Source organism: Nestor notabilis, unplaced genomic scaffold (genome assembly GCF_000696875.1).
Source record: "Nestor notabilis isolate BGI_N333 unplaced genomic scaffold, ASM69687v1 scaffold19109, whole genome shotgun sequence".
NCBI classification, from domain to species: domain Eukaryota; kingdom Metazoa; phylum Chordata; class Aves; order Psittaciformes; family Psittacidae; genus Nestor; species Nestor notabilis.
The window spans coordinates 11,671-37,777 of NW_009944296.1; the positions used below are offsets into that span (position 1 = coordinate 11,671).

General features: G+C 38.9%; 1 protein-coding gene across 1 annotated transcript; it reads right to left on the minus strand.

Moving 5' to 3' along the window:
- Nucleotides 1-26,107, minus strand: SBNO1 (strawberry notch homolog 1 (Drosophila)). The gene is made up of 31 exons (XM_010022378.1): nt 25,980-26,107; nt 25,200-25,308; nt 22,831-23,140; nt 21,038-21,138; nt 19,828-19,924; nt 18,585-18,745; nt 17,469-17,602; nt 17,233-17,323; nt 16,131-16,292; nt 15,466-15,601; nt 15,283-15,388; nt 13,859-14,012; nt 12,537-12,719; nt 12,243-12,340; nt 11,448-11,599; nt 10,679-10,876; nt 9,716-9,886; nt 9,461-9,630; nt 8,456-8,587; nt 7,108-7,243; nt 6,590-6,702; nt 6,418-6,489; nt 5,874-5,973; nt 5,292-5,366; nt 4,879-5,025; nt 4,704-4,798; nt 4,413-4,505; nt 3,844-3,981; nt 3,278-3,354; nt 2,356-2,549; nt 1-1,426 (listed from the first exon to the last, which is right to left on the minus strand). The coding sequence occupies exons 1-31, from the start codon at nt 26,105-26,107 to the stop codon at nt 1,284-1,286; spliced, it is 4,176 nt and encodes a 1,391-aa protein (XP_010020680.1). The 3' UTR covers nt 1-1,283.

Here is a 26,107-nt window from a genome sequence, read left to right on the forward strand (position 1 = left end):
TTCTTGTTAGTACAATAACTTTTATTTGACATCTACAAGATCATTATCTTGTAGGGTTTTTTTTTTGGACAGGTTTATACAATCTCAATTTTTCAATAGTGCAACCTGTGCAAGCAAGAAATGACAAACATTGTCCTTCACTTTCTTATAAACATCTACTATTATAGGCAAAACAAAACTTACCCATATTATAGATAAGTGACTATTCACATTTGTACATTACAATTTCTTTTAAACAGCTCCAGATAAACTCTACAATGTCTTACAACATATTAAACAGTATTCAAGTTACTGGGTAACAGAAACAGCACATACAGCGGAACCCTCAAGTGTTTCCCATTCTCTAATTTACAGCTCAAGTAGGTTTCATCTTACAAGTGACAAATTAAATTACGTTAATGAAGTAAAAAATAGAAGATTGTGTGCGAGATGGAAGTGAATTTGCACTTAAGTTTCTGTAACCACCTCGGATTAAGGAAATGCTTCAATTGAAGGAAAAGAGGCATCCAGCCGCCTTCGCAGTACACATTAGGAATACCATTAATACATTAAAAAGGAACTAATTTTAATTTAAGATGTTTTATCACAAAAAGAACATGTTGTAGACTCAAATATATAACCCCCAGGAGAGAACCAGAAAAAATGCAACACCTGGGTATAAACACTATAAAAATGCAATAACCAATGCTGTACAACTAAGATTGTGTTTCTCTCCGAATTCCTGTCTTGTGTGTTTATCCTGTCCATGCCCGTTTCCAAAGACATGCACTGTCAAACAGAAACTGGGAAGGAACCTGAATGCATGATGTGCAACCTCTAGGTTTCATGCTTTTAGAAACTCATAAATTGAAGAGAAAAAACCCAATATATATTTTCTATATATATACTCAATACATGCATTCAAGGATATCTCCCACAGCAATGGCATTGATGCACTGCGTTAAACCCTGAGCACTGTATGACAAGATAAAAATAAAGCCTGCTTGGGGATTTTCAAGCATTTTCAAACAAATTGTGGTTTGTAGCTTAAAAGGCCAAAAGTAAAAGCAAACAGGAAGCACTACAGAGAGCATAAGGAAAGACAGATGCACCACCATAAACAACTGCTGGCTTTCAGTTCTACCAACCTTGTAAGATCTCTTTATTCTCAAAGTATTTGAGAGCACACAACTGAACTGAAAAAGTTATATTTCTTTGGAATCTGTCCCTGATTTTTATGCAAGTGATATGCTTTTACAGCCTTTTCCTCAAAACACCAAAGTCAACACCTGTAGTTTGTCCTCTTATGCATTGTTGAAATTGGTGATGCTCTGTGGGTGATGCTGCTGCCAGATCTGCTGCTGTTGTACTGCAAGCTGCTGCGACTGGTCTGACGTCGACAGGAGGTTTACAAGGGGTGATACACAATTTGCAGGAATGATCAAACCTGGAAACAGCAACAGATCAAGTGTTTTGTGAGCATGCAAACAGTACGGTCACTAAAACCTCAGGCTGATGATTCCATTTCATTTGTGCAACGGTCAACAGTGACCATTTCCAACGTCTGATCAAGCACAGCTGCAAGTTCTACTTCTTAATAATCATCTTCAGAAGTCACTTGGTCCTTCAGGCCACAAAGCAATAGGAAGAAGTTGCCATTTTTCCCCTGAAGACAGAGTTTACTCTTACATCACTTGCTGCCACATAAAGTGACAAGTCAGCTGGTTTTGCTTTCCTGTCTCACAGGAGTTCCACCACCCTGAAAGTTTAAATATGAAGTACCTAGTTTCAACATCTTAGAAAACTGTTGCTGGAGTAGGAGCTGCTTTAACACTGCACATCCACAGGAAGTTCACATTTAAACAAATAGGGATAGTTCAGCCTCTGAGGTACCTGCTGTGAGGGGCTTCACCAAGAGGTTCAACAAGACAAGGCAGAATCATCCTAAAGTCATCCTAAACTATTGATTAAATGCAACTTTCAGTAGCTCAAAACACAAGACAAAACCCAACATTACTGTTCTTTGGCAGGAGTGGGGGGAGAAAAAAATGGAGCCCTCATGGTTTCAAAGGTAGCCTGGCTGGAACAGGCTAAATATGACATTTTTGTTCCTAGTAAATCAGAAGAACTGGGAGAATAAGCGTTCCAAAGCCTGGGTGAGGAAAAACACCCAAACAACTTCCTCCTTCCTTAACCTGACTTAAAACAGTGTTTCTACTACAAATACAGATTTCAACAGTTGTGCTTCTGCCCCTCCCAACATACACACTTGAGGTGCCTTTTCTCTTGTAAGCATCTTTGTAAGAGTCTCCTGTGTGACTCTCAACACGGAGTGACTACTCCAAGATGGAAATAAAGAGCAGATGAGCCACTTACCTACAATCCTCTGCCCATCCTCTGTTCTTAGACGAACGATTTGCATTTTCACATTGGTACCACTCACAGAGGCTAGAACACCTTCTACTTTTGTCCAGACGCTCAATACTGATCCACACAAGACGTAGTAAGTTCGACAGCGGAGTCCCACTTCACACACTAATCCCAAGCCTGCCTTCTTACAATTGCCTCTCCTATAGGAGACAGAAAAAAGCCTTCAAAAGAATTCTGCAAACAGAAAAGCATCCAATTCACTTAAAAAATGAGACTTCAAGTTATTTAACATGTATTCAGCGTTGAGCAGAGGCTGCAAGTTCACAGTAAGGGAAGGACGCTTTATCTACAGCATGTCACTAATGGTAAAGCTTTGAGAATTTTTGGGACTACATCTTCAAAGTGTACAGAGCTTGAAGTCAAAGATACCACTCATTTACACCACCTGAAAACCAGAGTATGTTCTGTGAAACTAGCACCAGATCAGTATGTTTCAGAAAGTCCAATATGAATCTGAAACTTCTACTAGTTGTGCTGTTCCTCAGGAATTAAGACATCAGCTGCTGAGTTCAGACACACAGGAGATAGCACAAGAACAGCTGGTTTTGACATCTAGCTCATCTCCACTGAAGTACAAGTATTTCCCTCCTCCAGATAACATTTGAACTATCCTACCACGATAATACTTAAAGCACAAGCTAATTTCATTATACTTCTACTGGAATGCTAATGTATTTATCACACTCATCTAACATATATTAGGACCCTAAGGGCAAGTTGAAAGCTTCCTGTTCCACTCAAAGGCTGGGTCACTTGACTGGTCATAGGACAATTTTTCTTAAGGAAGAAACAGACTGCACAAGAGTAACAGAAGACAGAAGCAGTTGAGGTGGACAGTTTAAGTATCTATGTGCATACAAATACTAACCAATAAGCATGAGTGCAGGTATCCGCAGAAGAGTTGTACTGCTCCAACCAGTGTGGCAGAGCATCTTCAGAAGGTACCTGGAAAAGTCATTCCAAGTGGAAATAACAATGAAGTAACACACATCAAGGCTCACACAAAACAAATAAAAACACACCCATAAAGTTGTTTAAGTGTTAAGGTATTTTTCCCACCTCTAATAATCCATTACAGCATTTAAAACACCAGCTGAGGATTCAGAATCTTCGCTTAGAATACACTGTACACACCTGCTTATTTAAGCATGTTTGTATACCTTACATAGAAACAAGACTTTTCCTTGCTAGACCCTAAAACTCCTTCCTTTTCCATTACCACACCACAGATTATTTATATTCAGAAAGCTTTGGATATAGGAATGAAGAAACCATATAAATCTGCTCTAAAAGACCCATTTACAAGCTCCACTCTGGAAAAATAAGCCTAGTTTTCAACTTGCCAGAACGATACATAAATACCAGAAAAAGAAAGTCCTTGTAATTCTTTTCAAACTTAGAAAAGTTTAAAGCCAGCATAATTTTAATGGTTACCTTCTTATATTTCTTTTTCAGGTCTGCACATGTTTCTAGTTTGAGTTGTTTCCCAGTATTTGGTCTGTATACTAAAAAAAGCTTCTTTTTAGGATTCACTTCTTTTACTAGAATAGCAGTTTTCTTGTTATTTCTTATCTGGAAAGAAAAAAACCAAAACCTTTCTAAGTTTAACATGCTGACAGTATCTGCCTTGAGTAATTCTATATTGTGTTCTTCAGAGTAATAGCGCATGTGTGTGCAGACAACCAGTAATAACAAGGACACCTTTAGAAGACACTATCACTAAATCTACATCAGCTTCACAGCTTTTCCTCACAATGAAAGCATCTGGTTTCTTTATGCAGGTTTAAGTAAGAGCTATTAATCTGGGCTCCCATTCCCAACAGAAAATACCATGAGCAGCTAAAAAGGAATGCTTTATAATGAGCATTGGAAACAAACTTAACATGAATGTTAATGTAACAACTGAAAGCATTTTGCAGAACTGATCAGTAACTAATAGGAAGTATTGTGTTAGCCCCCCAAAACCTTCTCTGATTATAATCCAAGAGACAGAAGAATCTTACCTGTAGTGATAAATAAAATCCATCATCTGGACCTGTCTGTTCTGCCCAGATCTTAGTTGCTTCATCCCAAGACATTCCTCTCTCTACACTGATCTAGAAGAGAGCCACACAGAGAGATTTGAATGGGAAAAGCCTTTGGAACGGTTACAGACACAGGAACTAAAGAACCATAGAATCAAATATTGCCCAGTGAAAGGCCAGGAACCTCCCCTCTTAGCCAACCGCCATGTTTTAAAAAACCTTATTGGCAAGGAAGTTTCATTATACAAAGAAGATACAGATTTAACTTACTGTGTATAGTTCTACGTGTCCAGAGGTAGAATATCCGGGAGTTAAAAACTTCTTAACATCTGCCTTTCTCACTTTCTCATCCCCAGAGCCCAAATCTTAAAAAGGAAAGGATAGAGTTACTCTGCTTCTCTGCTCTTACTCGAGTACAAGAGTACTGATAAATTGATTTACTCACCCAAGATGCCCATATCGTATCTTCCATTCTTTTTAGCATTTTGAATAACTGCACTTAACGTGTCCGAAAAGTACTGGAATAAAGCATTCTGCTGATGGACTTCCATGCCAAGAATTCTGTTCAGAAACTTCCCTATATTGTTATAATCTTAAAAAAAAAAAAAAAGGAAAAAAGAAATACACATTAGGTCAACAAAGATTAAGTTTGATGACAACAAGCTCTCAATCAGCATTCAAAGAGGCTCAAAAAGAGCAATTAAATCCATTTGTTCAGAAAGGAGGAAACCGTTCTGAAGTTTTCCCAAAAAGTCACTTTTTAGATAGTTACAGCTTCAATTCTATTGCTAGGAATCCACTATCATGATATACAATATTCCTAGCAACATTGTAAAGATACTCTAATCGCACCAGTACCTTTATCAAGCGTTAGTATTCCAGATCTGTCTTCTACATTTATCAAGCCTACACCAATCAATCCCTGACGGACATCTAGGAAAAAGAAAGAGGTTAGATCACAGCTACTTTGCCATCTAGAAGCACAAAGGTGAAAGGACAGCTTGTGTAGCAATCTTGTTTCAGGATCCAATTTCAAAACTTCTGATGCTCCTCAAAAAACATTACTTGCAATGTCTAATACACCAATAAGCAAGACAGAACTTTGCCTTCTGTCCTTCCAAGAAGCACAGGCAGAGAGGGAAAAGTACTAATGGGCCCATATATGAGGCCACAGAACAAGATACTGCAACAGCTACTGGGAAAGTGAAGAAAGTGATGTTAACAAATTGCATGTAATATTTTGGCCAAACAGATACAGAACATGCCTTATACTCAGAGTTCATGTATCTTGTTTCATACACGACTTCAATATTCAAGCAACATGTGCAGGAGTAACATCCAGTGAGAGCCTACCTGGGCCAGCTGATCTCTAGAATGATTTGCATTTTCTGCACAGTGGAGATCAAAAAGGAGCAATTACACCCAGTTAATTATACTTACCTTTGAAGAAGTCTCCAGGAAAATCAGGAGGAGGCGAGACCATTGGTGAGTCCAAGTTCACAATGGATTTCATAACAATCTCTAAAGCATTTCTGCCATACTGCGTAAGAAAAAGAAAGCTGCTCTAACAATGTGATCCAGTGTCTGTGCCTCAGCCCAAGCACACATGGTTTAACAAGTATCTGTAATTCACAATGTTGTTTTCACTGCAGTAGCAAAGGAACTGGTTATTAGCTCTCCAGTTTTAAACTACGCTCTATAAACAGCCCAGTCTTAATTTGTAATTAGAATTGCTAAATTCATCTTTGTGACTGAGACTTAAGCAAATACAGTAAAGAAATTTACACACATATTTGTGTTCCATGTGGCTTTGCAAACAGAACTAAGAATGCATACTGCTATCTCAGAAAGAGGCCTCCTATGAAGGAAGTAATAAGGTAAAACACTTCACAGGAGACAAAAGAAATCCCTCCTCAACAGGTCATTTGTGATGTGTGGAATAAGCACCACAGCATGAACTTTCAGACTGAAAAAGAACCATCACCTTGTTGTCAAAATTGAATCTGCTGAGGTCTCGAGTTTCTGTAGCCCGTCTGTCCCCATGGGTGAGGGCTCCCTGTAAAGACACATCTTTGTTATTAAATCGAGTTTTAAGAAAAGGAAACCTAAGTTATGTTTTCTCAAATGAAGGACCAGACTTCTTGAAACAATCTTACCAAACTCTCCAGTCTTTTTGCAACAATAGATGCAAATCTTTGCTCTCCTGCCAATTCAGAAATTAGGAACACGTACTCTGGAGCAGTCACTTGGTTGGACCTGTGAGTTCTTCCTGGATAATTAAGTAGAAGCACATACATTAGACAAATTCCACTTCACTGAATATTTCTAATAAACTATCAATTGTGAGGAGTAAAGAAAAAAGCCAGAACTTAATCCCACTGAAAATTAGTTTCTGCTGTAGCACAGCCAACAGAAGGTTATAGAGGAATGCTCTACAGTTGTGTCAGCTTTCACAAAGACACCTGATACATGACAGAACCCTGAGCTGCAGTGTAAGTCTGTTCACTAGCTTTGTTTCAAAACTTTCAAGACTATCAGCTATGACTATAAAGCTGATTCTGTTCATGGGTAAAGGAGATGGGAAGGGTCCTTAAGTCAATCTTATTTTCTATGATTTAGAAGTAAATTCAGCTACTGAGTTTGCCAGGGAAAGGAGGCAAAAAAGGTTCTTTACCAAACTGCTGTATTGCTCTGTCTGCGCTCCACGGCAGTTCCAGAGTCATGTGAACTCTCCGTCTCTGATTCTTGGCTCTGCGGTCTGCTTGCAATGAAATACCAGAGCTGGCAGCCTCCGAGATGATGGCAATGTTCTTTGGTTAAGAAAGGAGTTGTCACAGTTAGCAATAAATTCAAAAATCAAGCTTCAGTTTTCAATGTCTAAAATACTTAACTTTACAATCACTACTAACATGGGTCTGGAATGGTTTCACTGTTATTTGGATTTCCTATTGCAAAAAGAAGGGTGTGAGGGGAGAAAAAGTCTGGTCCCCTTTATCAGAGTTTGAAATGCTAACAAATTTGAGTGAAAGGAGTGGTTTGCACTTTACTTTTCAGCAACACCTTTCTGTGCAAACGAAGAAAGGCAGCATGCCGCAGTTCTGCCATTCCAAAGGGCAAGTTTCTCTGATGTTGGCCTGCACTTCAGAAGGAAAAGGGGAGGGACACAGGGAAACTTGTTCTGAGAGCAAGCAGCACAGAGAAGACAAAACATTGCTGCTGACATTGTAAAGAAATAGGATATGGCTATTCTAGTATCTGAATGTATTTGCCTTAAAAGAATGTAAATGTTTGGCCTGTGCACAAGTCACAGGAACATGAGTATCTACTCTCAAGTGTACCAACAGCCCATAGAAGTTTCACACAACAGCGATGTTTACTTGATTTGCCCTCTTGTGGTAGCATGTCCCAAATGAACCACAGGAAAGGTTTGTGGTTTTTTCCCCCTCCTCCTTCACTTCTACCATTATTCCAGTCAGTATTTTCTTTCAGAGTGCAATGTAAAGGACAAAAGCTGTCCCTCTTCCCAGCATTACTTCTCAAGCCTTGTTAAGTCAAACAATCTCCACCTTTGCCCTCAGCCCCTCACTGAAAGTTTTTTCACACCAAGTCAGTCAGTGGTTTTCCCCCCATTTCCCAATTTCATTAAGCAGAGGTACACAGTACTCCAGATAAAGGCATCACAAATACGTGGAGGGTTTATCACTTCTTAAACATAGGCTGGTTTACAATACCAGCTTAAAGCTTTCAGTTTGGTACATGTGTACACACCTCAAGCACAGGACTCTGTGGCCACCCAAACTACAGCCTGGCCTTTAAAGCATGCTGCAGCCACGTATTAAGACAGTACTACTCAATGTACTGACTGAAAAACAAAACACACAACAGTGAGCAGAAAATGCTTTCTAGCACTTAAGTGTACCTAAAAAACCACTGTGGGGTAATGGTAGAATCAAAACTTTAATAACTTAATCAGTGTTACTACAGCATCTGGCAAGGTTTTTGAACTGGTATTTAAGGATTACCTTATCTCCATCCATGAACCTCTGCTTTTCTGTGATGTTCAGAATCTCAACAGGCACATCAAGTTCAGATCTTGACTCATAAGATATGCTGCCATCATCATTGCTCACGACTCTCCCTTTGCGGCCTGTCATCTTTACAAGCAAAAGGGAACACAAGCTTGTTATGGCAACACCAAAATTATTACATGACCAAAAACTTCAAAAATGATGCTATTTATTCATATACCAACCATAAAATACATTTGGTAATTTACTCCAAGTGCAAAACTGCATTAGAGAACCTCGATTATTTTTGGTTGATGGCATTATCTGCTTTATGGAACACTTGAAGTAACTCAGGGAACCAAAAGCATAACAAAGCATATCTATGTAGAAATGACAGAGTATTATACACTGCTGTCTATAAGGAATTCACTAAGAATACTATGAAACTAAACTGACAGCTGAGATTGTGATTTGAAAGACCCTGTTAGAAGCAGTGACAATGGTATTTTGCTACCTGACAGACAGGTAGCTAGTTACTAAAGACATGTTTCTAAAGTTATTGAGAAAAAGATAGTAATTCATGAGACTTTTCACTAATGCAGTTTTGTTATCCAGGTTCTTAATCTTCATTACCTAGGAAGATGAACTAAAGCTGCCTCTGTTTTATATATATTAGCTTCAAGTTGACTCCAGCTAGAGAAACATACTACTATAAAGAAAAAAATCTAGTATGATTTACCCAGCTAGAAACTACCAGTCTCAGAAATAACCTGCTTACCTATTCAGAGCTTTTCTCTGTATTCTAATACAAACTCCAAGTTTCACTTAATTCAGAAGCATTCAAAGTAACCTGTACTCTTAGCCCTGGGAAATTACTGCCTAAAACTGACAAAACAAGTTCCCTTTAATAGATACACAGGATACATGGAACCTTGAAGGAAGATTTACTGCAGCCAGATAATGTATGCCTACAGTAGAAAGAAAAACATTGATTTTTTCTGCATGTGAACACCAACCTACCTCTGCAACGTTTTCAGGACCACCCAGTTCATCTATAAGCTCATCCAGTGTATTTGGTGGAAGATCTTCAGCCAGCTTTTCCAGTTTATCAAGCAGTTCTTTTTTCATTTGCTGGGCCCTTTCGACAGCATCCTGACTTGTTACAAAGCTGCTGTTTGTGTTACTGTTGGCTGAAATTTTAAGAGACACTCTTAAAGAGTTAGAAATTCCACTTTCTAACTGCTAAGAAAGTGAATCAGAGAAGCTTATTCTTACCTGACGTGTTGGTACTAGAGGTGGTGGTACCAACAGTGGAAGTAAAACAGCTAGGTCGTTTTGATCCGAGACCAGAAGCTAGTAAGGCACTTTGAATAGAATCTGGGTCTATGCTTTTCTTCTTTTTCTTGTCTTTATTCTTTTTATGCTCTTTTCTAATTAACCAGGGATCTAGAGTTAAATAAAGTTATATTGAAAAAGTTGAGCATTTACCAAAAAACAACCCCATGCTTTCCTTTGAAAAAACTACATTCTCATTACAAATGCCTCAACTCCAGTGTGTAAAAATCTACTTGCAGAAGATACAAATCAGAATTCTAGTATCAATTCCAGTCTCATCGGAATTAAAGCTTAACAAGCACTAAGTTTTGGCTCACTGAAATGGTCAGGCAAGACTTTATGCTTACTATTGAGACAAGGAAGTACAAATTTTCTGTAAAGAGTTAAATTCAGTTAGACTTTGTGGCCTTGTAATAGATGACATTGAAAAATAAGATATTGTAATAGATGACAGTGAGAAAGTATCTTGGGTAAATGTTTCACCAGGACCAGCCAGATCTGGACTAGTGGTGTTGGCTTGACGATGAGACTTTCCAAACTTGAAGTTCAGCCAAAGGACAAGGTGATGAAGAGGAAGGTGATGAAGAAACGACCACCAGGGGTCCCAAAGACCATTACCATAATAAAGTGTGCATGGGGGAAGAACGGTCTAGAAATGTGATGTTGTGTATAAGCAACTTCATAAATATGCATATGATGTTATGAATATTTATGATGAACAATGATATAATCACAGTTTGTTTGGTGCTGGGAGGGGACACGCTAGGAGGAGCTATCCCCTGTGTTCCCCGGCACCACAATTAAGAATACCTGCTTGGCAACTTAAAACTTTGTTGGCATGTTCTTGATGTGTTCTACAAGTTATGCTACTTGCTTGATGAAACACTTAAAAACTTGTCTTACCATCTTCATCATCTTCACTGGACTCATCTCTGAACGGGTTGAAGTCATCATCATCTCCAGAACTCAAAAATCTGGAGCTCTCATTGTCACTTTCTTCATTGTCTGAAGCATCAGACTCACTTTCACTCTCATCAGAGCTGCTACCTGCAAGGCCACCTGTTTTGCGAGCTTTTTTTGCTTCTCTACTTATTTCTTCACCTAGTTCCATCATCACCATCACCCCAGAAGAAAAGGAAAAGTTAGTTTAGATCTTGTAATTTACTTTCAAGGTTTCTTTTACCACCACTGCACACAAACTAGAGAAATATTCAGCTTCTGAAAACAGAAATGTTTCAAAGAGCCTAAGTTTTAAGTCAGACCTCTCTCCCAAGTTTCTTTATGATCACCTACTTTTCAGTATGAAAATAATCAACTTGGGAAGGGGGGTGGTTTAGGCATCTCTTTATGGAGCCTCAAGGAAAAGGAAGCAATCATTTGTGTAACTGCATCAGGAAGTGGTCTGACAGGTACAAGGCATTTGGGAATAGGTCCCATACTAGATCAACCCAATTCTGAGCTAAGTAGTATCAGAATTTACAGGTTATAATGCTTCAGCAGAGGTTTAAAAATCTATTAGTGGAAGTTTCTAACATAAGTCTTGTAACAGACTTTTAATACGTGCTCTTTCATGGATGACTGTACTGATAATTGCAGTCCCGTATTTTTCCCAGAGTTCACTCTTAGGCAGCTCTAAAATCATCTGCCATTAGTGCAGGAACTTAAGCATTACCTTTCCGTTTCTTTATTTTGTTCTCCTTGCAAGGGCTGTCTCTGGGTGAATTGTTATTACTTTGAGCAGTCAAGTCAATTCCCAACAAGCTAAACAGCTTCTTCCTGTCAGGAGCTGGAAAGTGCTTTTCAATAAGAGACTGGAATACTCCTCTGTGTAAGAAAAAAGGATTCTTCAGTCAAATTTGCATTTATTTGAAGTAGAAACCTGTAAAATTTCACAGCTTGCTTGGCTTCTCTGAAGAGTTATTCCTTGTGAATGCTATTACACAAGGAGTCTGTATCATTATCACCCATATCGCTGTATCTGTCACCTTCTTAAAAGCAGGAGACATTTACTTTACAGCATTGTTACTTACAGCTTGTTAAGTATGTTTTTTGTATCAAATGGTATTGCTACTGCCATTTTTTTATTGCTTAGAGTTTAAATGACAGATTAACTTATTAAGATCTTCAGCAAGGCAGTCTCAGGATTGGATCTGGCTCATCTGATAGGAGAGGGAAGTCATGACTGTAATTCATTTTGCAAGCCTTCCCCTCCTCCCAGTTTGAGTAGAACAGTACCAGCTGTTCACACCTGAGAACACCGTTTCAGAACGCCAGCAGAACCAGGAACTAACCAATGGCTCACTTGAGCAATACTGTCAGATCTATGCACAGGCAGCTTAAGAACACTGGTACAAAGGGCTACCCAAGTTTCTGTGCACTGATGCATGTTTTACACGTGAAAGGACAAACACACTACACTGGATTAAGGTTAGTTTTGGAAAGGACTGTTCTAAGAGTTCAGGCTTACTTTGCCGTAGAAACAAAGTCATTCAGTTCACCACCACCTTCCTCCAAAGCTTCTAATGTTCTTGCTTCTCCTGTTGACTGCAGGCCAATAACAACACACTAAAGGACAAGTGAACACAAGTCATTGTTAATAAGATCACTGACTTGCAAGTTTACTTATGCCTAAATTTCTACTCATTAAATAGCTTCAATACCTTAAAGTACAAAATCATGCCACTATGTCTACTACTGTGCCTGAAGATACTTACAAATAAATTTAACAAAGACATTTAAATACAGGCCTTGACCAACTTACCTTCCCATTCTTGATTTCTTCCCGAGCCAGCTGCACCACCCTCTTCACTTTAGACGCTATGCAAAGGTACTTGAAGAACCTCTGATGAGCTGACCAAAACTGACCCCACATGGACTTCTTCATTCGTTGTTCTGCATCGATAAGGTCGGCTGCTTGCTGAAACCTCTCTCTAGCACTGACCCACTGAGGAAGAAAACGTTACTGGCTTTGCATGTCACATTTCAAGGCTATACAGGTACATTGTTTAATAGCCAAATAAAGACAGACGTTTAAAGTTACAGTGCCATAAGACTGCAAGTCAAGGAAAGTCATCATACATCAAACAAAGCTCACAAAAAAGAAAACAGCTACAACTTAGCAAATTCAGGAGAGAATTACTCTCATAAGGAAAAGCAGATACATTTACATTACTAACAGTGCAAACATACAGTATTTTCTAATTATTCAGTTTCTCCATGAATACATTCCAGTTAAGGAAGCAAAGAGCACTGCCCATAATTAAGCATAAAGCAAGATCCCCACTGCCTTTGTTTCTACAACATTGTGATATAGCAGTTGTTTCCAGATTAGGTAAAGTAAGCCTTGGACATAAGTTTAGCAATTCTTTTAAACAACATTCATAAAAAAGTGCTGGTTTAAAGCTGTTACACCTCTCAGACAAATTTTAGCTATACAACATGAATTAAGTCATGCTTAGGCACCTCTTAAGCAGGCAAAGACCCTGTTTACTTTAAGCTTGGCCCAAGGAGTAACTATTCTGATTCTAGGAACATGCACTCCAGAGAAAGACACTTAGCTGAGCATATGGACAATTAAGAACATCATTAAAAGATAACACACAGGTGAATAAATAAAAACATTAAAAGGGAATCAAAGCTTCAATGCTTTAGATTTGATCTGCCACATGATTAAAACTATCCCCCTGCACTGTTTAACTACAAGCACCACTTCAATGAAGAAGAGCATGCAGCCTGTCTAATGTTTTGCAGCTTGTTCTCAGCTCAGTTGCCTAAAGGGGGAGGACTGGTGCAAGAAAATACAGGTAGTAGGTGAGCAGCTTTATCTTAGGCAACAATGACCAAGCTCCAGAGTACTACTAGAAGGCAGTGGATTTGGTAGATACTGGAAGATGCAGCTTTCATGACTCAGAACAAGAATTAGCAGCTTTTGCCAAGACTTAAATGGAGAAATCTTTACACTGAGACAAGAAGATACCATGCCTGTCTCTCAACAGGCTATTTCAGGTGCAATCAAGTTTAAACCAAGTAACTTCAACCTCTCAGAACTCAATACAGAAAGCAAATTTAAAAGGGTATTCTTACCAGTTTCACAGATTTATTGTACATTTTCACATATTCCTGTGAAAGCAGAACTTCATCAATTTTGAAAGTTACACCTGAAAAACTCAACTGTCTTGCTATGTACATTCCTCTCAGCTTCATATCCATAGCAACTATTTCCATGGCACCAACACCTCTAAAATAAAGGAATAAATTAAGTCAATATTAGAAATTTCAAGAGCAAGGATTTTAAAAAAACAAAACAAAACCAGAACCCAAAGCAACCAAAACAACTGAAGTGCTTTAGAAGAAAATAACATGCTTACAAATGGGAAGGGATATGTTTTCAAAATCATTAGTCCTGCTCTGTTTAAACACATCCAATCAGGGGGTCCTGAAATTTAGCCTTCATATAGAAGTATATCCCTGCCTTTCGAGTATTAAGTGTATGCCAAGAGGTATAAACACTCAAATAGTTACTTTTCCCTTGGCATGCATTAGGAGACAGTACCTTAAACTGGAACTGGATAGTTTTGTTGGTTCAAATACATATATATAACAATCTTGCATAGCAATTTTATAAACTCCACTGAAGATTTAAAATAATAAACTGTATTAAGCTATTCAGATTTATGGTGGTATTAAAACAATTAAGCTTATAGGTAACTTAAATCCTCTTCAACAGCAACACACCTTTAGCAATACCTTGAGAGCACAGAAGTCAACTGCAAAGCTAACTTACAAGCTTGGGCCTGTAATTTCATTATTGCTCATTGAATACATGCTCAGTAATGAAGTGGAGACTACACTTGCAGAGTCTAGAAAAGTCATGCATCATGTAGATGCTGCACAAAAAGATGCATACTAAGCCCTACTGCAGCATTTTGAAGTGTTTAAAATTCCTTTTAGGTAGGCAAAACATAATATATTAAGATGCTCACCTACAAAAGAATGTAGCAGCTGCATTTTCTACTGACCTCTCACATTTAGTTTTCTTAATAAGCTCTGAAATACAAAGCACCTTGCAACAGCACACATAATCTTCCTGAACTAGGTTCTTATGCCAGAAAGCATAAGAGCAAGACTTCTTCCTGTTCAACTGCCTAAGCTGAATGCATAAACATTAGAGGGCTTCTGCATATAGTGAAACATCAACTGAGCATACTCAGTACATACAGAGTGATTTCATGATCAGCATCAAAGTATTTTCATTGCATAACACCTACATTTTAAGAGGGCTCTTTTCCCAGCAAGCTTCTAAAGATCCTCAAACTTTTCTGACTGCAGGAAAAACATCCCATTTTTCAACACATAAGATAAATTGATACTAGCTTCTAAATCTAGCAGAAATTAAAGTGTGACAGGACAAATTTGCAGAGCACTAGGAGTGAGTGAAGACGAAGGAACTGGAAAGCACAGTCAACCACAACCATGTGTGTTCTTGCTATAGCTCTTTGAAACATTACCTTCTTTCAACAGCCTGAATAAAATCACTGAATTCCCTAAAAGGAGTTCCTTCACCCCATATTCCGAGACGGTTCATATATGCCATGTTTCTTGGCTCAGATGCACCTAGGAGAAGAACACACTCTGTACCAGTGCCAGTAAAAACATACAGAGACATTTAATGCAAACCAGGTAGTACATACCTGTGGCACTGGCATAAACAACCCTGGCTTTTGGAAGTTTATTTTGAAGTTCCAGTACAGCCAGACCTGTTTTTGTTGGTTTTGAGGAACCAACAGGACACAGATTCTTTGCTTTATGACACTCATCAAATACAATCTGAACTGTAATTAAGGAAAAACACTTGGTCCCACAGCTAAACCAGAAATCTGGTAATCACAATAGGTGGCAGCAGTAAATGCTAAACTCAAAGAGATGCTGGTCATGTTTTTCACTAAAAGCCTTAGGAAAAATATTTAGCTAGGAAGTATTTAAGAGCACAATTACCAGCACTTGAGTTCTTTAAAATGTGGTCGATACTCAGAATTATAAGAATTCACTGGAGAAAATTTCAGTGCAAGCTTAAGGTTCTTAAACATGACACTTGTATTTTATGTGTTCTTTGTAGAGAAAGCAGAAGCTTCACTCTTGCACCAGAGCTGTGTGGCAGCGATATGATGGTAATAGATTTGGCATGAGGTTTGTAAAGCTTCAAGTCTAATATCAAAGCATGAGCACAATCAATTACTGTCAGGAATAAAGAGTAACACCTAAAAATACCAGCAAACAAAAATACAGGAGTATCTTCAAAGATGTAAGCTTAAACAGCAATTTGGTTACAATCAACTGAACTCCAGATAAAGGATACGACCCCATCAAAGTCTTCACCACACCAGTGAAGAAGCTGCTTTAACCTGGTTTTGTATTTACCACCAGACTGACTTTCCCCAATAAGAGAAGAGTAGGTAGCAAAGATGACCCCTTTCTTCACGCTTCCATTATGTTTGGAAGAAATTTTCCCATACTTGAACTGCAACAGAAATAAGAAATTACAGAAGTTATACAAAAGAAATCTCACCTACCACATGATTAAGGGATTCTGGTGGTCTTAATGGCAAAGTGTGTACACTTTGAACCACCTGTATCCCTACATCATGATGATGGCATGGCTGGCATATGGTGATGTGGTTAAGGGGTTATGCAAGGTCTTAAATACATACTTATGGAAGACTAGATCTGAGGCCTCAAAAGATTAACAGCTACATTCTTTGACTACATGGTTTCCTTAAATACAATTAAGATGTAGTTTCAATGCATCCCTTAGAGCTAACGGGTCAAGTGTATTTATAACTACCACCATAAATGACAATTTCTAAGGCTTTTTTTTAGTATTTTAGAAAGCATTTAGTAGTATTTTAGAAGTTCAGACTTCACAAAGCAAAGATACCAACTTAAAGCAAACTGTAAGTTCAGTGAATTCAACCAGTAATCACACTTCACGATTTATCTAAGTGGCTAATCCTGAGAAGAGGAACCAAAAATAACTGCACATGCCACTGCTGCTTTAATAAATTACTGAGGAAGCTTATTATTCAAGTATTACATACAAAATGTAGCATAAATAAAATGTGTGCTGGGAGATAGAAAGAATGCAAATGCTACAAAGTCTAAAGATTTAAAGAATATTTCAACTTCTAGAAAATACTCTCCTAGTAACAGCAGTAGTGGTTTGAATAGTACTTTAAAAACATCACATGCTAAGACTTAATCCTAAAATGGGGCCTATGTACATGATTAACTTAAAGCACTGTTTGGTTCTTCCCAAGATTAAGGCCTGTCAAACAAGACCTAGACAGCAAATCTATTGAAATTAGTACATTCTTGCTCTTAAAACAGTCAACATGCACAACTCGTCACACAAGCGTACCTAAAGTTTTGCCTCAACTGTACATAGTAAAAAGTTTCCACACCTTGTTTAATGAATGAACCAATATGTTTTTTGCTCCAATATCTCTCAAATCTCTTTCAGCATCATATTTCAGATCATTTGACACGCTAAACCTGAAGACAGAAAACAAAGTGTATATTCTGTAAGTTACAGCAGAAGTTCAAAGCACTTGCTAGAACATGTCAGAGAACAGATTACGTTGAATTTAAGTACTATAGTCACTACAGTGTCTGCTCTGACAAATCCTGACACACTTACCAGACTGCTCTTTTTCTGCCTAACAAGTAATTTTCATAGATTATTCCAGCTATGGTCCTTCCTTTTCCTACACCAGCACCATCACCTATCAAGAATCCAGCTCTGTCTCCATTGGGCAGGAATGTTTCATGTTGCTGTAGGAGAAAGAACAAAAAACTTGCACCCATTCTCCAGAACACATCACTGTGGATTGTCAGAAACGAGCAAACATAAGAAACATCCTATTGGATGGGACCAGTGGTCCACCCAGCCTCCTGACAGCAGAAAGAAGGGATTTTATTTAGGGAGAACATATGAGCCTATGAACTGTTTTATGCGAGCCATTATCCCCTTCAGCACCTAGAACTGCTGTAAAATTGCTGTACACATCTGTAACTCTTTTAGTGTCTACTACTACACGGGCTGCTTTTCTTAACCCACTGATATGCAACCCCCCAGCCATCTGTGTCAGCAAGACCCAGACACATAAAGACATGTTCTTGAATCCATTTTAAACCAATTTCCTACTACTTTCACCAAGTTCTGCTCCATTCTTGTTTTGTGGGATTCCACTGCCTTCTTCATAACATACACTTGATTTCATGCCCCTTAATTTTTCTCCTCTCTATTCCAAAGTGCCCCAGCCTCATTTGTCTCTTGAGGAAACTTCTTCCTCCCATGACCATTTTAGTTGCCCTCTAACTTCACTACCTTCTCCTTCCTGACATGCAGAGGGCACAACATGTCACTTGGGCCCACTGAAGTTTAATACAGCAGCAAAATAACACCCAGTCTTGTTCTCCATACCCTTCCCAATGATGCCAAACAGTGTTGGCTTTCCTAGCCTGCTACTACTGCAGCCACTAAGTTATATCAGAGAAATAAAAGTAATGACTAAGAGGTCCTGAGTTTTAAGACTCAGAGAGATCAGCACCATGAAAGTGGCTTAGACAGCTTTTCTAGGTGTATTACCTCACATTTATCTGAAGCTCACCTGATGCCTTCTAATGCAACTCAAACCTTTAAGCTCTTCTTACTTTATCTCCTTATAAAACTGACATAGCTGCACTTGTCAGAGAGCAGGTTTTCATCTGAGATTCTATGTTAGCTTTTAAGCTGTACTAATGTCTCCCATACCTGGGCTGCATAAGTGATTGCTTCAAGCTGCAGAGCTGACAGCCAGCCACTATCAATTGTTTCTTCTGATATTGATGTCTGGTACCACACATCAGGAGGAGTTACACTGGATAATGAGCTGGTTTCCACTACCGGGTCAGGGTGGCGTAGACCAATTTTTACTGGTTGAAAAGGGAGAGGGAAGAAGGGAGAAGATGAACACACAGTAGAGTTCTGTTGGTATGATTTTTACCAAAACAAACTACAATTGTCTGTTGCAAAGGCAAGAACCACCACATTTCATCAAAACAGTACGTCAAGAGTTAAACTGCATCACATAAAGGAATACATTAACCTGAATCTGAAGAACTGCAAACTTAAACTTGTTTCTATTCTCACCACCTTCCCCCAATTTTTATGAAATTAGATAAAATTCAGTTAATAGAAAATTAAAGTATTTGTGTACTTGACATGTTTGAGAACTGGTCTGAACCTTGTCTTCCCAAAAGGCCAGAGGCAGCCTCAAAATGCCAGACTCACAAAAGCAACATTCTTCACACTATTTATATAGTGCTGTTTTTAAGCAGTATGAGAGGAGAAAAGATTTAGAACAGACATGGTTTAATTGCTGACAGATCTCATCAGTGACAATAAAAATTAACTATTTAGCTACAAACTCCATGCAAAACTTTTTGCCTTCCTTTTACAGCAGGTCAGCCATGTACCTAGGAAACAAGGTACAGCTTTTTGTCACCCATTACAATAAAAAGGAGGAAAGAAAAAAAAAAAAGAGGAGATGGCCATTACCAGCAGTAAAAGATTCACTTTTTTGTTTTAAACAGCTCTAAAGTCAGCCAGGAACAATGCAGGAAGAATGTGCTTAGGGTAATGTAACACCAAAAGACTCAAACTAGATTCTTAAGTGATCACTTAATCCCTTCACAAAATTTCCTTTGCTGAGGCACAAACCATCTTTACACAGGTAAAAAAAAGCCTCATCTTGGGTCATGGATCATATTGCTGAAACAAGCACTGCTCAAAGATACACTAAAGAATCCCTCTTCAATTAAAAAACTCCGCATACCTTCAAACCTAAGCATTATAGAAGAGAAAAATTTCCTAGGAAAACCCACAACAAATTCAGGTCTTTTTTACTTGATTCAGATAGTAACCTATCTGGTTTTTGGTGTTAGTAACTATAGAGTTAGCAATGAATTAGCTCACAAAACATTTCAGCCTTTTAACATGAAACGTGAGGCCGTACGTTTTATTGGCATATACTCAGCGTAAGTTTCTGCATGGCCCATTTCTTCCTCATCTTCTTCCTCAGGTTCCTCCTCTTCTTTTACTGCTGGCACTTTCTAGAATAGAGAAATACCTGCATTAGTCAAACTGCACATTGCTCATAGTCTGTATCCTGGGAATTAACACATGAAATGAGTGCAAACGTGGACTTGAATGTTCTAACACATGTACTATGTGAACCAGTGAGCAGCTGGGAAAACTACAGACCCAACTGCAGATACTGTACTCTGAACAATCCTTTAAAGACAGTCAGAGAACTCCAAACTCACATAAACAGAGTTAAAAAGGACACTTCTTACAGCATATTAAATACAAATTATGACTTAAAGAAAACTGCCTTGAAAACGCAACAGTTAACAGCCAAACCCCAACTTTCAAGTGCTCCCATGGAGTCTCCTGCAGTTCCACATTCATTACATAATTTCACAACTTCAGGGAACAGTTACAGTAACCACAGTTCTATCCAGTACTCTCTGAAATCCGAGTACCATCCATTTTGTACTGTGATCTTGATCAATAAATTAATATTTTAAAGTATTCACTAGATGGCAAATCAAAAATATTCCACAATTACTAATGTTTAATATAAAAAAGTAACCTGGAAAATCCTTCTGTGTGCCAGCCACTAAGGACCACTGTCCATCACAAACTGCAGCCTGATTCTAGCTCTCAGTGAAGATGCTGAAACTCGGGTGTTTACAGCACCAGCATGTATTTTTATTACATTTAGAAAATTGAATGACACTCAAATTACATCTTAAATGAAACTGACCAGAAGGTCAGCAATGCTAGAGAAAGTCTTCTGGCTTCCTCACTGCTACCTACACGAATAGGGATATTTTAAAAGAAAATGTCTTAAAACACAAAGCAAGTGATACACTTATCAGCTTGAATTGAGCACACCCTTTATCCACACAACGAGGTCTTGTTAAGGACAGTAATTTCTTGGAATTGTCATTTATTATACAGGTAGTCTGCTCTACACAGCTGTTGGCTTTAATCATCTAACCAAGTGTTCATCTAGTGCAGTAACAAAGCTTGTGAACAAACAGATGCACTCGATAACTTCACCACACAAAAGGCAGATATGAGTAACTACCAAAATTAGTCACAGGGGGTTGTGGCCACTAAAATAGACATTTGGCAAATTAACCATTTGTACTACTTACCATAGTAGGGGAAAAACTTCTCATTTTAATATCATTTATCCATATTCTTGCTACCTCTTTTGTGGAAGCCTCCTTCTTCACGGCACCATTGCTTAGATCAGCTACAAAAGAAAAGCTGTGTTTTACAGGAACTGCCTCCAAACATTGACTCAAATAAACATCCTCTTAATAAGCGGTAAGAGAAGTTTAAAATGTCTATTGTGGTCTTGAAGCATCAGTGTGCTACTGGTTTTGTCCAAATTAAAAAAGTATCTCAGCAAGGATTTAAAGTATCTCAACACGATTTAAATCCTGTTACTTCTTTGACTGAAGAAGCTTCTCATGCAATACCACTGCATCCAACAGTGATATTGTGACCAGCTGTGTGTTAGTTTCAATACTCAAAATAATTTTGACCTTGGCAAAATCTATACATAATACTTAGAAACTCCATCTTGTGAGCATTTGAAGTTTCATGACAAACCAGAAAGTCCAGTGTTTCAACAGAAATGAGATTACCTGATCTAGTGACATTTACCACCTCAGGAGAAACTACAGTTATATCCATAAAACAAAAAGTCAACACTTTGGACTCAATAGTTTAAAATTTATAGCAGGATCTTTCAAGATGATAATTTATTAACTTTCCTGTCCTCTGTCACATTTGGAAGCATCTGGCAATAGGGCTCATACAGAACAGAATCAATTTACACAAGGGTAGATGTAAAACATTGAGAGCAGCTGTCAAATTTCCATCACGTTGACAGTCAATGCATGTAATAAATTTAGCATAATTGTCCCTAAAAAACAATTAAGACAATTGCACAAATAAAGTTTCCCTCAAAGAGGCTGCATAATTTAACTTCTTAAAATTTTACAATCTAGAACTCCTGCTGCCTGAATTATGTGAAAAGCCCATGTTTCCTTCCAAGAGCTGATCTGCCCTTGAATTTTCTACAAGCATTTGTCTTGGTTTTTTATAACCACAAAGAAAGATCCAGAAACACAAGGACACAAATAAGATTACAAATGCAGTTCTAGAAGTCACACGCCTCCTTTTCACTTAATACAGAAGCTACAGATACAACTACTTTCTGTGGCTGTGCCACTACAACAGCTATTGTGCGCTGATGTTACCTACTACTTATTGCTCCTGTGACTTTTCATCTAGCACCAAGGGGATAAGTCAGTCCTATAAAACTTTCTCACCTTCTCCCCCTCCTCTTCCTCCCTCCTTCACCCCCCACTCCAGCTTCAGTTGGTGTCTCAATTTTGTCAACCACTCAGTAACAGAAAGCAATGAAAGAGAGCCACATTCTTCTTTTTGTTTCAGTCCTAACAGATAGCTTCATCTACTGCATGCTCTATATGCATATGGAAAAATAGGTTACTTCCAACCCCGCCTATAAAATCAGTACATCTTAGAGACAGTGGAAAAAAGTACTAATTTGTCATAGTTCCACAGCAACTATACAGTAGAACAGAAAGTGATGTAGACTCAAGATAGCTACATCAACTTCAGTAATGTTCACAAATTAATTTTACCAATTTGCCAACTGCAGTCTAAAAATGTAAATCTTCCTCATTCCTTACAGTAAATCAAGAGCTTAGTTATTTTTAAAAGCCTTTCTGTATTACTTCACCCTGAATTCTAACACTATTCCAGTTAGAACAGAATTTATCTGGTTTTCTGGACCATTTAATTTTACTGTGACATTCTACTAATCAATGAAAATACAAGATGTGCAAAGACCTTCACATTCTGTTATTTCACTATTTGTCTATAAAAAAAATGAATTAAAAAGAAAACTCACTTGCTGCAGTTGCTACTGGTTGGGCAATATTAGGAGGTGGCTTCAATTTCATGAGTTCATTAAGACTATTGTTCTTTAGCAGGTCTTTCAGCTGAATCTGGTCCTTTGAAGGTGCAGTGGTCAAGGCATTGCGAACTGCTGGTGCTGCAACCGAGGGACGAGTAGTTGTGCTGGTCTGAATGATTTTTGCTACAGTGATAGTCTGCCTTGTAGTTGTAACAGGTGTTGTTTTTGTCATCACTAGTGTAGTCCCCAAAGTTGGAAGCTGATTTATTTGATTCAGCACAAAGGTTGTGGTGGATGGTGGTTGCTAACAACAAAAACAAACAGGGAAATTTTCAGAAGACAGTGGAAAGGAGCAGGCTTTAGTAGCCTTTCATCTAGAGGACAGAAGTCACCAGTTTTTAAGACACTTGTAATAAGAAATGTCTTCACATAACATGCTGAAGATGTTAAGAGTAATTATCTTGTAGCACAACAGTCTGAACAAGAACAGTCTATTGATACATTGCTGTACATGTTTTTGCATGGTATTTTTACAATTTATTTTAAAGGAAATATAAAATAGGATGAAGGATTCATTGCCTGGGTACAAGACATAACTACTGCAGGCACAGAGACCCTGAGCTGAAGAGAATTTCAAATACATACACTATCTGCACAATTGCTAAGCTTTCACAGTCTCAATACAAGTAGAATTGAGATGATGACCAAGTGGTATTTTACAGTCCCACCTCTCGTCACATTTTACTAATAAGCTGTATTGGGTTTATGTGGCAAGGTTAGGTAGCAGAGGTGGCTTCTGTGAGAAGATGCCAGAAGCCTCCCCCATATCCAATAGAGCCAGTTCCAGCCTGCTGTAAGATGAACCCACAGCTGGTCAAGGCTGAACCCATCATAGGCAGTACAGTGTTTTGGCTTTAGTCTGAGAACATGCTGATAACACACACCGATGTTTTAGTTGTTGCTGAGCAGTGCTTATCCCAACCAAGGACTTCTGAGTCCCTCGCGCTCTGCCAATGAGGAGAGGCACAGAAGCCAGGAGGGAGCAGAGACCTCACCCAAACTAGCCAGAGGGGTATTCCATACCACAGCACATCATTCCCAGTGTATAAACTGGGGGGAGTTACCCTGAAGGGACCATTTACTGCTCAGGTCAGGGTGGGTATGTGTCAGTGGGTGGTGAACAATTGTGTTGTGTATCACTTGTGTTTATTGTTTTGGGGATGTTTTTCCTTTCCCCGTTTAGTTTTATCTTCTCTGCCCTTGTTATTTCCCTTATCATTGTTTATTATTATTAGTAGTAATATTACATTGAACTTCAGTTATTAAACTGTTCTTTTCTCAACCCATGCGGTTTACATTCTTTCGATTCTCCTCCCCATCCCACCCAGAAGGGAAGGGGAGGGATCTATAGGAGGAGTTACCCAGAAGTGATAGATTGCTGCTCAAGTCAGGCTGGGTATCAGCCAGTGGGTGCTGAGCAAGTGTACTGTGCATCACTTGTGTTTATTGGGTTTTTTTTCCCTTTTCCCTTTTAGTTTTATATTCTCTCCCCTTGTTATTTCCCTTATTAGTAGTAGTATTATACTTTAGTTACTCTTTTCTCAACCCAGGGGGTTTACATTCTTTTGATTCTCCTCCCTATCCCACCCAGAAGGAAGAAGGGGGGTTGCGAGCGAGTGGCTGCGTGGTGCTGAGTTTACCGGCTGGGTCTAAACCACAACACGTATCTGGGAAAGGAGGAAGGACTGTCAACAATCAACAACTGGGAGAAAGGAGTGAGAGTATGTGTGAAAACAACTCTGCAGACTCCACAGTCAGTGAGGAAGGAGGGGAGGAGGTGCTCCAGGCTGTCCACCTGCAGCCTTTGGAGGGCCCCATGCCAGAGCAGATGCGTGTCCTTCAGGCACATCATGACCCCATGGAGAGAGGCAGGTTTTCTGGCAGGACTTGCAGCCGTGAAGGGACCCACACTGGAACAGTCTGTTCCTGAAGGACTGCGCCCCATGGAAAGGGCCCACAATGAAGCAGTTTGTGGAGAACTGCTGTCTGAGAATGATCCATGTTGGAAAAGTTTGTGAAGGAGCTGCTGGAGCAGGGAATGAGTGTGAGGAGGGAGGAGCAGCAGAGACACAGTTCTCATTATCCTACTTGAGTGATAACTGGCAAGAAATTAATTTCCCCAAGTCAAGTCTGTTTTGACCGTGACACTAACTGCTGATCTCCCTGTCCTTATCTCAGCCCACAATTCTTGCATCATTTTTCCCCCATCCACTTGAGGATGGGGAGTGAAAGAGCACCTAATGTCCCACCAAGGTTAACCCACCACAAGTACATATACAAAACCCTGAAGTACCAGTCCTTACCCGAACATTTAATAAGGCTGGAGTTGATACAGTCTCTGGTTCTTGTTTCACAGCAGCTGTAGCCTCAGTCTCCAAGCCTAGTTCTAATGCACTAAGTGGCACTGACTGCAGAGGAAAGAAAGCAAGCATCGGGAAACATTCATATTAGCAGGGAAAAAAAACCTTAGGAATAAATATCCACCCACAGAACAGGGAAGTTAATGGGGAAGTCCTTAACTGTGCCCATTAACAAAGGTTTCACTGAAAATAAAGACCAGCAAGTGGCCGATTTCACATCCAGAGAAGTTAAACGTACACACTTTGTTAGTTAACTGTGATAAAAATGTACTTAGTTTTGTGATATCGTTGTTCAACATACTGCTGTTCCCCGTCTACGGCTGAATGGCTGAAATGGTCAATTATGAAATAACTGAATGCTGTCATGGAGCTTAAACACCATATTGTATGACACTTTTTTGCACATTTTATAGGAGAGCAGTTAGGCTCCAGTGGTATTAGAGTTCTCCATGGATACATGACAGCAGGCTGCCCTTTAATGCTCAGAAGTATATACATGTTTATACTGACCTGAACAGTACATTTCAGATTGCTTTTTTTGTATAAGAGTTTAAAGTTAATTAACAAGTCATTTTCCATTCTCACTACTATGGAACAAGAAATTTATGAAAACTCCACATTCGTTAACTATTGGCCATGGACACCCCTTCCTGCCCCCTCCCCCCACCCCCCAGTACATCAGGTAGAAAGAAGCTCTTCTGTCTTCTAGCAAACACCTATGAATGAACAGCTGGAGTTGGTGCTGGACTTGTAAGAACCACGTCCGAAGAGTCAATATCAAATAGGTCATTTGGACTGATTCCACTCTCACTCAAAGCAGCAAGCAACAGATCTTGTCCTGGCTCCACCAT